This window comes from Macaca fascicularis, chromosome 6 (genome assembly GCF_037993035.2).
Source record: "Macaca fascicularis isolate 582-1 chromosome 6, T2T-MFA8v1.1".
In the NCBI taxonomy this organism is placed as follows: domain Eukaryota; kingdom Metazoa; phylum Chordata; class Mammalia; order Primates; family Cercopithecidae; genus Macaca; species Macaca fascicularis.
The window spans coordinates 37619259-37633279 of NC_088380.1; the positions used below are offsets into that span (position 1 = coordinate 37619259).

General features: G+C 40.1%; 1 protein-coding gene across 4 annotated transcripts in view; it reads right to left on the bottom strand.

The window, feature by feature from the left end:
- Positions 1–14021, bottom strand: part of NUP155 (nucleoporin 155) — a 75560-nt gene that overhangs the window by 5864 nt on the left and 55675 nt on the right. For all 4 annotated transcript variants that reach the window (XM_005556747.4, XM_045393638.3, XM_045393639.3 and 1 more), the window contains 8 exons: positions 11598–11789; positions 10111–10249; positions 8291–8426; positions 5177–5330; positions 4859–4963; positions 3410–3564; positions 2932–3061; positions 1557–1670 (listed from right to left, as the gene is read on the bottom strand). In XM_005556747.4, coding sequence (XP_005556804.2) covers positions 1557–1670; positions 2932–3061; positions 3410–3564; positions 4859–4963; positions 5177–5330; positions 8291–8426; positions 10111–10249; positions 11598–11789 — 1125 coding nt within the window. The remainder of the gene's footprint in view (positions 1–1556; positions 1671–2931; positions 3062–3409; positions 3565–4858; positions 4964–5176; positions 5331–8290; positions 8427–10110; positions 10250–11597; positions 11790–14021) is intronic.

Below are 14021 nucleotides of genomic sequence, written 5' to 3' on the forward strand. Positions count from 1 at the left end.
AAAAATAATTAGCTGGGTGTGGTGACGCAAGGCTGTAGTACCAGCTACTCAGGAGGCTAAGGCAGTTGGAGGTTGAAGTCAGCCGAGATCACGCCTTTGCACTCCAGCCTGGCAATACAGCAAGACTCTGTTTCAAAAAAAAAAAAAAAAAAAAAAAAGGTAAGGGTATGGTAAATACATTCAAACAGATTTTAGCATGTAGAGCTTTTTCTTGGCTGAGAAGAAGATGTTGCAACGACATTCTATTTATTTATTTAAAAATTTTAAAAGCCACTTTTTCAAATTTCTATGGGTACACAGTAGGTGTATGTATTTATGGGGTACATGAGATGTTCTGATACAATCATGCAATGAGAAATAAGCATGTCATGGAGAATGGGGTATCTATTCCTCAAGCATTTATCCTTTGAGTTACAAATAATCCAATTACATTTTCTACTTTAAAATATACAGTTATTATTGACTATAGTCACCCTACTGTGCTATCAAATAGGTCTTATTCATTCTTTCTATTTTGTTTTTGTACCCATTAGCCATCTCCACCTTCCCCACAAACCCCCTGCAACGGTATTTTGGAATTAGTGTTGTATAAACAATGGGTTGAAGAATCACAGGAATACTGACAAATCTCAAGGTGTTTCAGGGTACCTGGAACTATGTCTAAGAATAAATGAAGAGGAAGGAACTGCTCAGAAAATTACAGAGCGAGAAAGAGGTTTAGAGAGTTCAGCAAAGATAAGTTAGTTTTTCCACGGCAAGAAGTGAGGCCATAAATAAGATGATTTTTATTTTTTACTTTTTTTCTTTTTGAGACAGGGTCTCACTCTGTCACTCAGGGTGGAATGCAGTAGCACCATCAAGACTCACAACAACCTGGGCCTCCTGGGCTCAATCAATCCTCCCACCTCAGTCTCCTGAGTAGCTGTAACTACAACTGCATACCACCACAACAAGCTAATTTTTTTTTTTCAACCGAGTCTTGCTCTGTCGCCCAGGCTTCTGGACTGCAGTGGTGCGATCTCAGCTCACTACAACCTCCGCCTCCCGGGTTCAAGTGATTCTCCTGCCTCAGCCTCCCAAGTAGCTGGGATTACAGGTACATGCCACCACGCCTGGCTAATTTTTGTATTTTTAGTAGAGATGGACTTCCCCCATGTTGACCAGGTGGTCTCAAACTCCTGACCTCAGGTGATCTGCCCGCCTCAACCACCCAAAGTGCTGGATTACAGGTGTGAGCCACAGTGCCGAGCCTTTTTTGGTGTTTTTTTGTAGAGATGAGGTTTCGCCATGTTGCCCAGGCTGGAAGTAAGCTGGTTTTAACACAGCTCTCGTGAGGTTGATAGGTTCTTTGTAGCTACTGGCCTGGAAAGAGTAGCTTAGACTTTTCTAGGAGTCAGATGAAACAGTGGTGATCTGTCAGCCTACTGACAAGCTGCCAAAGATGCCTTATCTTATTTGTGGAGATAAGGTAATTTTCCCCATGAAACAAAAAGCAAATAAAAAACAAAAATTTCTCATTATTAGGTGACGACTATAAAAACTTGCTTTTTTATTACCTTAGTTATGTCCATCAGCTCAGAATCCAGCTGAGACACTGCATCCTGTACAGAAGAATGATGGGAATACTGCCTTTGTAGTGTCTCTTGTATCTGAAGTTGGATCCTAGCAACCTAGTTTGGGCAGAAAATAGGATGTCTTAATTTATTTATGATAAATCAACATACATTTGAAAGAGTGGCTCCTACTATCTGACTTTCTAAGTTTGCTAAAATAATGTATAAATGAAGATTTCCATCATAATAGGCTAACATCATCATAACAGACATCAACTAAACATAACAGATTTCACAGGAAGTGTACTGTGGCAAATCCCTTGCTGCCCACCAATATTCATACCTTCCAAGACTGTAGCCAAATGGTTAGACTCAGCCTCCTTTGCAAGGGAGGTATGGCCATACAGCTTAGCCTCCTTTGGAAGGGAGGTATGGCCATAAAACCAAGTTCTCTTGAAAGGAATGTAAGTAGAAGTAAAGTGTGTCATGTCAGGGCTGTAGCTTTTAAGAGAGTGAATGTGTTCTTCTTTTCCTTCCTCCCTCTGCTGAAGATAAAGCAAAAGGCCCTAGGGAATGGTAGTGCCAGAAAATAGAACTTGGGTTCCTAAATCAACCACATGAAGGAAAGCCGGCTGCCAATCAGGAAGACTAACCCTGGATTTTTGTGAATAAGAAACAAACTTTCGTGTTTGGATGATGATATGTTTTTTATTCTCTTAGTTAGGGAATTTTTAGCCTACTCTACTTCATACATCTACTTATTTGCTTCCAGAATAAATGATGAATGTGATGTAATCCACTTGCTGTTGAAACAGTTGGGAAAAACCTTTTTTTTTATTATTATTATTTTCTGAGACAGAGTCTCACTCTGTCTCCCACATTGGAATGCAGTGGTGCAATCTCAGCTCACCGCAACCTCCGCTTCCTGGGTTCAAGTGATTCTTTTGCCTCACCCTCCTGAGTAGCTGGGACTACAGGTGTGTGCCACCACCCCTGGCTAATTTTTGCATTTTTTTAAAGTACAGACAAGGTTTTGCCATGTTGGCCAGGCTGGTCTCGAACTCCTGACCTCATGATCTGGCTGCCTCGGCCTCCCAAAGTGCTGGGATTACAGGCGTGAGCCACTGCACCCAGCTGGGAAAAACCTTTAGAAATGCCAAAGAGAAAACTTCTAAATTATAGCAATGTTTTTATGACCCAAGTGTATCCTTAGAAATCTCTTTAAGATTTGTATCTAAACATAAAAATAAACAGGCAAAAGCAACTAGAATAATAATGACTTCTACAGACCTATTACTTACCAAGGGAAGAATGGAATGTGGAAAAACTATGTGGCTAGTACTCAACGTGGACACAGCTTAAGATCTTTAGCGCTTACCTCCATTTTTTCTTCTAATTCATGAAGGAATTCACCATCGGCAGCTATTGATGAAATGGCAGTGGAACTTTTCGCACTAAGAATGGCTCGAGCAATATACTCCAATCGCTGCTGAAGTGAAATTTCTGTGCTAGAAGCGAAAACGCTTATTTTTAGTTACACAATTTCTTAAGGATTGAAGATACAAATATGTCAATTAGTATGTACTGTTTCATACCAAATGCACATAAAAGGCCATCTGAAACTTGAAAAAAAGCATTAGATTAAAAAAAAATCTATTTTAGATTTCTAATAAGAAAGATCCACAATTTTAGACAACACACAAAGAAATACTTTATGTCTAAAAAATAACATCCTATTTAAAAAATTTAGGTCAGTATATTAAAACTTAGATTCTTCTAAAATTAAGGATAACTGAAGGTAAGTACATATAGCTCAGTTTTCAATCATTCTTCACAATGAAAATATTATGCCATACCTATGCATGTCAGCCAGTCTGGACAGTACACGAGCAGCATTACTGAAACTTCTATTCTTCTCGTAATACCGCCAGAGTAAATCCATATAACGAACTCTGTTTTGATCAACTTTGGCCATTCGGACTAGATGGGGCTCCAGAAATGGAGAAGCAACCTAGAAATTATATAGTTATTCAGAAAAATTTTCTAACCACCTACAGATAATGTTCCTGATAAGGAAAATACAATATTTTTAAGTCAACTACAACTTTGCCTTGTTTTATGAAAATAAGCAAAATTATAATCCAACAATAACAAAAGAGAGGACAAATTTTCTTATTATAAACAATTTTTGTTTTACCACAGTTAGCATAAGAGTTCCCAAAATAATTCTATTAGGTTGATAACAATAGTTTAGTAGGCTGGGCATGGCGGCTCATGTCTGTAATCCTAGCACTTTGGGAGGCCGAGGTGGGCAGATCACACGAGCTCAGGAGTTCAAGACCAGCCTGGGCAATATATGGCAAAACCATGTCTCTACAAAAAAATTAGCTGGGTGTGGTGGTGCGGGCCCATAGTTCTAGTTACTCAAGAGGTTGAGGTGGGAGAATCACCTAAGTCTAGGGAGGTCGAGGCTACAGTGAGCCATTATCATGCCATTGCACTGCACTCCAGCCTAAGCTACAGATTGAGACCCTGCCTCAAAAAAGAAAAGGAAATTTGGCTGGGCACGGTGGTTCATGCCAGCAATCCCAGCATCTTGGGAGGCTAAGGCAGGCAGATCACCTGAGCTCAGGAGTTTGAGACCAGCCTGGCCAACATGGTGAAACAAGATATAAAAATTAGCCGTGCGTGGTGGTGGGCACCTGTAATCCCAGCTACTTGGGAGGCTGAGGCAGGAGGATCGCTTGAACCCAGGAGGCGGAAGTTGCAGTGAGCCAAGATCGTGCCACTGCACTCCAGCCTGGGCGACAGAGTCAGACTCCATTTCAAAAAAAAAAAAAAAGGAAATTTACTACAAAATTACACATTTTAAAATAAACTTTGATAACACAGCTATCGATTCCTAGACACTGAGCTCAAAGGCATTATTGAAATTATCAAATGCTATGTATTCATTAAATAGACTGAGGAACACTGAGACTTAGGGTAGGTAAAAGGACGTATCTGAAGTCACATAGTGACTTAACGGCAGAGTTCAGATGACCTACAGGACTCATAATTCATAACCCAGTGATTTCTACCCCGCAATATAAACTATCCCAATCAGCTTCGAAATAACAAGAAAATTGGAGCAGTAGCCTACTTTGCCCCTTAGGAAAAGATACTGCATTACTCAGCTTTATACTAACATCTAATAGTAGACATGGGATGAGAAACTGAATTTTTTACATCTATGTACGTGCTCAAATCATTGAGTTATGCTCCTTAAGAATAATTAACACAACTGCAATAAAAAAAAGATTTACCTGTAGCAGCTTATCTGCAAGGTCAGCTTGTATTAGCCAATTATAAAGAGCAATACTAAAGAGCTCATCCTTGGATCGCTGTGACAATTTAAGCATTTGTTCAAACTAAAATAAAGAAAATAGTAAAAATTAGCAGTTAAAGGCTCTGTTTCTGGGCATCACAACCCTTTAGACCTATAAACTCCAGTAAGAAATCAAGAATCCTTACATGATAACTTCTAAGAACTACTACCTTTCCCCAAGATGACTGTGCCACCATTACCATGCAGAACTTCTAAACAGTGTATTCTCAGAATGAAAATATACTATGTCCCTTACATGATGTCCTGCTTCTTCATTACTCAGCATATTTGGATCAGATGACAATACTGGAGGACCAGGTTTTTTGGGTACACTGGGAGACTGAGGAGCGGCCTTACTTTGATTTACCAGTTCTTGAAGTGTGTCTGTAATGCACTTGTAACTGTTTAATCTGAAGGAGAATGGAAAAGGAACAATTACATTATTTAACTAGAAAGCAAATGATGGCAAGTGTGGTGACTCACGCCTGTAATGCCAGCCATAGGGCGGTCAAGGTAGGAGGAGGGCTTGAGGCTGGGAGTTCAAGACTAGCCAGGGCAACAGAGTGAGACCATGTCTCTACAAAAAATACAAAAAATTGACCAGGCACAGTGGCTCACAACTGTAATCCTAGCACTCTGGGAGACGAAGGCAGGGGGATTGCCAGAGGTCAGGAGTTCAAGACCAGTCTGGCCAACATGGTGAAACCCCGTATCTGCTAAAAATACAAAAATTAGCCGGGCGTAGGGGTGCACGCCTGTAGTGCCAGTTATTCAGGAGACTGAGGCACAAGAATTGCTTGAACCTGGGAGGCAGAGGTTGAGGTGAGCTGAGATCATGCCACTGCACTCCATCCTGGGCGACAGCAAGACCCTGTCTCAAAAAACAAAAAAACAAAAAACAAAAAAACCAAACCAAAACAAAAAATTAACCAAGCATGGTGGTATGCACTTGTAATCCCAGCTACTTGAGAGGCAGAGGCAGGAGGATCGCTTGAGCCCAGAAATGTAAGGCTGCAAGTGAGCTATTATGCCACTGCACTCCAACCCAGGCAACAGAATGAGGCCCTGTCTCAAAAACAAAAAACAAAACCCCCCAAAAACAAAACAAACAACAAAAAAAGAAAGCCATTGATTTACCTTACCTAATTTAAGTATATACAAGGATTTCAAGACTATTTGGCAGAATATATGTACATATTTGGCATTTAAAGTAACAGAAACCATATACTTTTTCAGTGAGTTTGAGAAGTGTTTGGTTAAACATAAAAGGGTAAAGTCATTAAATATAGTAATAAAAAAATATGTTTTCGCCAGATGTGGTGGCTGACACCTGTAATCTCAGCACTTTGGGAGGCTGAGAAGGAAGGATTGCTTGAGCCCAGGAGTTAAAGACCAGCCTGGGCTTATAGTGAGGCCCTGTCTCTACAGAAATTAAAGAGATAAAAAAAATTAGCCGAGTGTGGTGACATGTGCCTGTAGTCCCAGCTACTCAGGAGGCTGAGGTGGGAAGATCACTGGATCACTTGAGCCCAAAAGGTCAAGGCTACAGTGAGCTATGATGCTGCCACTGAACTCCAGCCCAGGAGACAGAGGGAGGCTTTGTCTCAAAAACAAAAACAAAACAAAACAAAACACCCTCCATATATATGTTATAGAAAGGTTATATATATTTCTTTTTTTTTTCCGAGACGGAGCCTTGCTCTGACACCCAGGCTGGAGTTCTGTGGTGCAGTCTCAGCTCACTGCAACCTCTGCCTCCTGGATTCAAGCAATTCTCCTGCCTCAGCCTCCCAAGTTGCCAGGATCACAGGTGTGCACCACCATGCCTGGCTAATTTTTGTATTTTTAGTAGAGACAGGGTTTCACTATGATGGTCAGGCTGGTCTCAAACTCCTAACCTCATGATCTGCCCACCTCAGCCTCCCAAAGTGCTGGGATTACAGTTGTGAGCCACTGTGCCCGGCTTATATTTCTTTTAAGGACATACATTTCTCTTTTAAGTCTCAACAAATTTGGGAATACATAAAAATTATCCTTTAAAATGAAATACTAGGCCAGATCACGCCTGTAATCCCAGAACTTTGGGAGGCCAAGGTGGGCAGATCATCTGAGGTCAGGAGTAAGAGACCAGCCTGCCCAACATGGAGAAACCCTCTCTATACTAAAAACGCAAAAAACTTAGCTGGGCGTGGTGGCGTGTGCCTGTGATCCCAGCTACCAGGGAGACTGAGGGAGGAGAATCGCCTGAATCCAGGAGGTGGAGGTTGCAGTGAGCTGAGATTGTGCCACTGCACTCTATCCTAGGCAACAAGAGTGAAAATTCTGTCTCAAAAAAAAAATACATGAATAAAATAAAATGAAATACTAATCATCATCCAGAACCAAAAAATTGGAGGAAAAAAATAGCTAGTTTTGTTTTCAAACAAGTAATCCCATTTAAAAACACATTAGTAAGTCTCAGAAGAATCACAGAGGTAAGTTAAAAAACACTCATAAGCATTTAAGAATTCTCATCAGAATACATTTTACCTCTAGGTTAAGAATTATAACCTATGAGCAGGGCGCGGTGGCTCACGCCCATAATCCCAACACTTTGGCAGGCTGAGGCAGGTGGATCACTTGAGGTCAGGAGTTTGAAACAAGCATGGCCAACATGGTGAAACCCTGTCTCCACTAAAAATACAAAAACTAGCTGGGCATGGTGGTGTGTGCCTGTAATCCCAGCTACTCAGAAGACTGAGGCCGGAAAATCGCTTGAACCCAGGAGGAGGAGGTTGCAGTGAGCTAAGATCGTGCCACTATACCCCAGCCTGGGTGACTCAAAAAAAAAAAAAAAAAAAAAAAGAGTTATAACCTATAACCTTAACCTATTAATATTCAGGCCTTTGATAAAACAAGTCACTTTCAAGTAAAAGCAAAAGGATAATTCAATATTATAAGGGTTACACTTGAAATATTATTTCCCTAATATTGTCAATTAAACCTTTACACAAGGAGGCCAGACACGGTGGCTGATGGCTGTAATCCTAGCACTCTGCAAGACTGAGGTGGGTGGATCAATTGAGGTTAGGAGTTGAAGACCAGCCTGGTCAAAATGGTGAAACCCTGTCTCTACTAAAAATACATAATTAGCCAGGCATGGTGGTGCGCACCTGTAATCCCAGCTACATGGGAGGCTGAGGCACGAGAATACCTTGAACTTGGGAGTCAGAGATTGCAGTGAGCCAAGATCACACCACTGCACCCCAGCCCAGATGACAGGGCAAGACTCTGTCTCAAAAAATATATATAAATCAAAAAACAAAAAACTTTACGCAAAGAAAAGTCTGTATCCATAAATATGACAATCTGCTAAGGTAATGGAATGCACCTTTCTTGGAAGGCCTGAAGTCCAACTATATCTTCTTCTGGTTCTCCATGTTTATAGAAATGAAGTCCAAGACCTTGAGGATCTTTTTTCTCTGCAGCCGTAAGAGAAAGTTCCACCACACCCTCATAAAATCTCACTGATGGGAAAGAAAAGAATGAAGGCCTATCACTTACTACTAAGTTGGATACATTTTTCCTTAGCTGGCACATAAAAATAATGGTCAAGGTTATGTCTCTACTGTACAATAGTGACCCTGCTAACATAAAATATTTCTGATAGGTCTTCAGAAGAAAAAAGTCTTAACATGCCTAAAATGCATCTGTTAAATATATTTCTTCATTGGGGGCCGGGTGTGTAATCCCAGCACTTTGCGAGGCTGAGGCGGGCAGATCACGAGGTCAGGAGTTCGAGACCAGGCTGACCAACATGGTGAAACCCCGCCTCTACTAAAAATACAAAAATTAGCCGGGCATGGTGGCACATGCCTGTAATCCCAGCTACTCAAAAGGCTGAGGCAGGAGAATCACTTGAACCGGGGAGGCAGAGGTTGCAGTGAGCCGAGATTGCACCACTGCACTCCAGCCTGGGCGACACAGTGAGACTCTGTCTCAAAAAAAAAAAAAAAAACCAAAAACCAAAAATCAAAACTTATATATATTTCTTCATTGGGAAAAAAAAAGATCACATTTCAAACAACAAAAAGGAAAGTTTTAGTTCCCTACAGGAGGGGGGAAAAATACTTTGAGATTAAATATAATATCTGTGCAAACAGGGCCTTTACATTATCTTAGATTTGATTTAAAGTAATTATTTAAAAAGTAAGCAGATTATACCTTAAAACTAAAAAAATCTTAAATACCTGAAAAATAAATGTAATCCAGAGCAATCTAAAACATACAGTAATTGAAATGGACAAGAACTGAAATTCTAATGCTAAAAAGTTACATATTTCAGCCAGGCACAGTGGCTCACGTCTTTAATCCTAGCACTTTGAGAGGCTGAGATGGGTGTATCACCTGAGGTCAGGAGTTCTAGACCAGCCGGGCCAACATGGTGAAACCCTATCTCTACTAAAAATACAAAAATTAGCTGGGTATTGGCTGGGCGCGGTGGCTCACGCCTGTAATCCCAGCACTTTGGGAGGCTGAGGTGGGCGGATCATGAGGTCAGGAGATTGAGACCATCCTGGCTAACACGGTGAAACCCTGTCTCTACTAAAAATACAAAAAACTAGCCAGGCATGGTGGCAGGCACCTGTAGTCCCAGCTACTTGGGAGGCTAAGGCAGGAGAATGGCGTGAACCTGGGAGACAGAGCTTGCAGTGAGCTGAGATCATGCCACTGCACTTCAGCCTCGGCGACAGAGAGAGACTCCATCTCAAAAAAAAAAAAAGTAAAAAATAAATAAATAAATAAAAACTAGCTGGGCATGGTGGCGCGTGCCTGTAATCTCAGCTACCAGGGAGGCTGAGGCAGGAGAATTGTTGCAACCTGGGAGGCGGAGGCTGCAGGGAGCTGAGATCGTGCCACTGTACTCCAGCCTGGCTGACAGAGAGAGACTCCATCTCAAAAAACAAACAAACAAACAAAACTTATACATTTCAAAAGATAAAAAGACCATTACAGCTTCTGCAGGTCAGTGTAGTCATCAAATATTGCAACACAATGATACGACATTCCTATGTCCTTTCACTCGGCCTCTGATGTTGAAAGAAGATTTGCGTCTGGAAAGTGGCTTTTCATCATTAGCTCGCTTCATTCATACACCATCATTTATCTTCTGAGTTGAGTAAAAGATACAAGAAACATTTTATTTCTCACCTTGTCTATACTGAGCACAAACATTGGAAAGGTCCACTTGATTGCTAATTTTTTGATATTCCTTTAATGATTCCCTTAACATTCTTTCTTTTTCAGTCTTATTTTGAACTTGTCGGGAACGCTGGAGAAGCTCATTTGCCTAGAAGAGGAGATAGCAAGAACTTAAAAATATATAAAACCAAGCAGACAGATGATGCTGTCAACTAAGTTTTAGTCTATGTCTAAATTTATATATGATTATTACCATTAAAAATGAAAACAACTCTACAAACTTACTTCTTAATTTTAGGCAGAAAAGTTTTTGACCAAAAATTCCTAGCTATTCTTAATTCCTCTCACAAATATGTTAAGCAAGAGAGCTTTTGTCTGGTAATTATCTTGCCTAGTCAATACATTATTGGGCAGCAGGCAGTCCATGCGACACTCATTTATTTATTTTTTCCACCTGTAGGAAAGGATCAATAAAAATGCCCCCATTAACTCTAATTCACCAAAAGATTTACTTGAAGTTTTAGTACTTTTTCTTAACTTCTAAGGAGATAAATTATTCCCTAAATTTTCTTAATTTGTAAATTTAGTGATTTTTCTTAATTTCTCACCCTTGACTTTTTAATATGGCCTAAAAACACTATCAAAGATTCTTTATGGGCCAGGAGCAGAGGCTCATGTCTATAATCCCAACACTTTGCGAGGCCGAGGCAGGCGGAGGTCAGGAGTTCAAGACCACCCTAGACAACATGGTGAAACCGTGTCTCTACCAAAAATATAAAAAATTAGCCGGGTGTGGTGGTGCACACCTGTAATCCTAGCTATTTGGGAGGCCAAGGCAGGAGAATCACTTGAACCTGGGAGGTGGAGGTTGCAATGAGCTGAGATCGTGCCACTGCACTCCAGCCTGGGCGACAGGGCAAGACTCCGTCTTATAAAAAAATAAATAAATAAATAAAAATATATAAAAAAAATAGAAGATTCTTCATGAAAAACTTAAAGGAGGGCCGGGCATAGTGGCTCACACTTACAATCCCAGCACTATGGGAGGCTGAGGCAGGAGGATCCGCTTGAAGCCAAGAGTTCAAGACTAGCCTGTACAACAAATCGGAACACGTCTCTATGAAAAAGAAAAAATTTGGCTGGGTGCAGTGCTGCACACCTGTAGTCCCCAGCTACGTGAGAGGACTGCTTGAGTCTAGGACTTACACACTGCTGTGAGCTATGATCACAGCACTGCACTACAGCCTAAGCAACAGAGTGAAAACCTGTGTCAAATAAATAAACAAAAATATTTTTAAAAAGAAAAGCTAAGCTTAAAAGAGTATACACAGGTTTTAAGAAGCCACATATTCCAACCCCTTTCTTAGATGAGGATCCTGAGGCTAGGAGAGGTTGAGATCTAACTGACTGAGGTCCTATATTAAGTGAAACAAGATGGTTCATCATACATGATACCTCTTATAACTAACAATGAAATAGATAATAAAGTATCATACCTTGGAACAAATGGCATCATCAGTGCTATACAGAAGTGGGCAGATATCCTGCAAATGTAAACTAATGCCATCAACAGCGGCATTATCTCTGATGTAGCAGTTGATAAGAGAAGCAATTAATGCCCCTGTGAGTTCTTTGTCCCTAATTACAAGATCTTTAAAGGTTGTGATCTTCAGCTGCTCTTGAAGTTCCTAGGAGCATAAAACTTTTCTATCACAATTATAAAAATACCATATTACTAAACATAATGAAATTATTGTAATAACTTAAAATAACCTAAACATTGATAGACTCTGTAATTGAAAAGTGAAAATATACTAATTAGTAGAAACAAATTTTTGCAAACTTACATAAAATCATACAGAGTTGGAAAAGAACGTACAGTAGATCTAGTCCAAAACTCTCACTTTCCAAATGAGAAAAGTAAAGCTTAAGTAGAGCCAAAACTAGAGCCAGATCTCCTCGCTTTGGTTATAAAATGGAAAAAACAATCACTTGGCTACATTTGAAAATCTTGGGCTTACATTTTACTTCTTCCTAAATACTGTTAGAATTCCATTATTCTAGACCTTATAATATTGGAGTTTAATCTGTATTGTGAACAAATGTGCTTGTCCAAATGAAGCTCTAAAGTATTGATTTATACTATAGTAAAAGATTCTGTTAGTGATGTGACTGCTATCTCTTTTTCCTAAATTCAAGGAAATATCGAAACTGTGTTAAAATTCTTTTTTTTTTTTTTTTTTTGAGACGGAGTCTCGCTCTGTAGCCCAGGCTGGAGTGCAGTGGCCGGATCTCAGCTCACTGCAAGCTCCGCCTCCCGGGTTCATGCCATTCTCCGGCCTCAGCCAGCTATTTTTTGTATTTCTTAGTAGAGACAGGGTTTCACCGTGTTAGCCAGGATGGTCTCAATCTCCTGACCTCGTGATCCGCCCATCTCGGCCTCCCAAAGTGCTGGGATTACAGGCTTGAGCCACCGCGCCCGGCCTAAAATTCTTGAACAAATCTTTAATTTGCATTAATTGAGCACACAATTGGTGATGTAAGGAAGAGAGCTTTGAAGATGGATCACAAAAACATACCCAGGATAAAAACCTACCTACAATATATTTATCACTCAATAAAACTCAAAATTATTCTACTTGGTATGAAAACGCTAACAGTTTCATAATTAAATATATTAGCTTGAATTTTTAAAAAGAAAAAAACTGTATCTATTCATTAGACACTAGTAGAAAGAATTAGGAGATTGCCTTCTAACGTTGAAAAATGGTATACAAGAGTCAAAAATTAAGCATTTCAGAGTAATGAAATATCCATATAGGACAGGAAAATTTTTTTTTTTACAGAATTGCAGCTAGTAACTGGGGAAGGAATCACAGATTTAAAATATCCTTTTGGCCGGGCACAGTGGCTCATGCCTGTAATCCCAGCACTTTGATAGGCCAAGGTGAGTGGATGACCTGAGGTCGGGAGTTCAACACCAGCCTGGCCAACATGGTGAAACCCTGTCTCTACTAAAAATACAAAAATCAGTCAGACATGGTGGCACATGCCTGTAGTCCCAGCTATTCGGGAAGCTGAGGCAGGATAATTGCTTATACCCAGGAGGTGGAGGTTGCAGTGATCTGAGATCACTCCACAGCACTCCAGCCTGGGTGACAGAACGAGACGCTGTCTCAAAAAAATAAAAAATGAGCAAATAAATATTCCCCTTTTGTAATCCTAAATGAAATAATAAATTCCAGCAATGATTATCAATGGATAATTAAAGTCTGATGGAGAATTCCACAATGGCAGTATTAGGCTTACTACTTGAATCCAGCAATCCATCTCAGTATCACTAAAAGGATAATGAAACCTTTTGTGTCTTCTAACAGTCTGATGAACAAACCACTACCTATGAAGTATTCTATTCTTCCTCAAAAAAGGAGCTGAACCGAATCAAGCCTATATAATAAACTTTCATTTTATAGAAAATGCAGGAGATAGAGGAAGAAGTTTACTACGAAGAGGGTTAAAAAAAAAAAGGCCTTAGAATGTCCTTACAATGCTGGACATGCTACTGGATTGATGATTGGATTTCTACAAGGCAACAGCAAGGAAAAGAAAAAGAAGGAAAGACTGCTTCAGATTGAAACAGATGAAAGATAAACAATAAATTCCACGAGCAAACCAACTAAACTGTTTAGATCCTCATTTGAATGAACCAATCTGTAAAAAGACATTTTTCAGACAGATTTTGCTATCAAATATTGATAGTTAATATTGGTAACTATCCAACCTAGGAGATACGGTGAAAACCCATCTCTACAAAATAAAAAAAAAAAACAAAATTTAGCTAGGCATAGTGGTGTGTGCCTATAGTATCAGCTACTCGGGAGGCTAAAGTAGGAGAATCACTGGAGCCCAGGGAGGTCAAG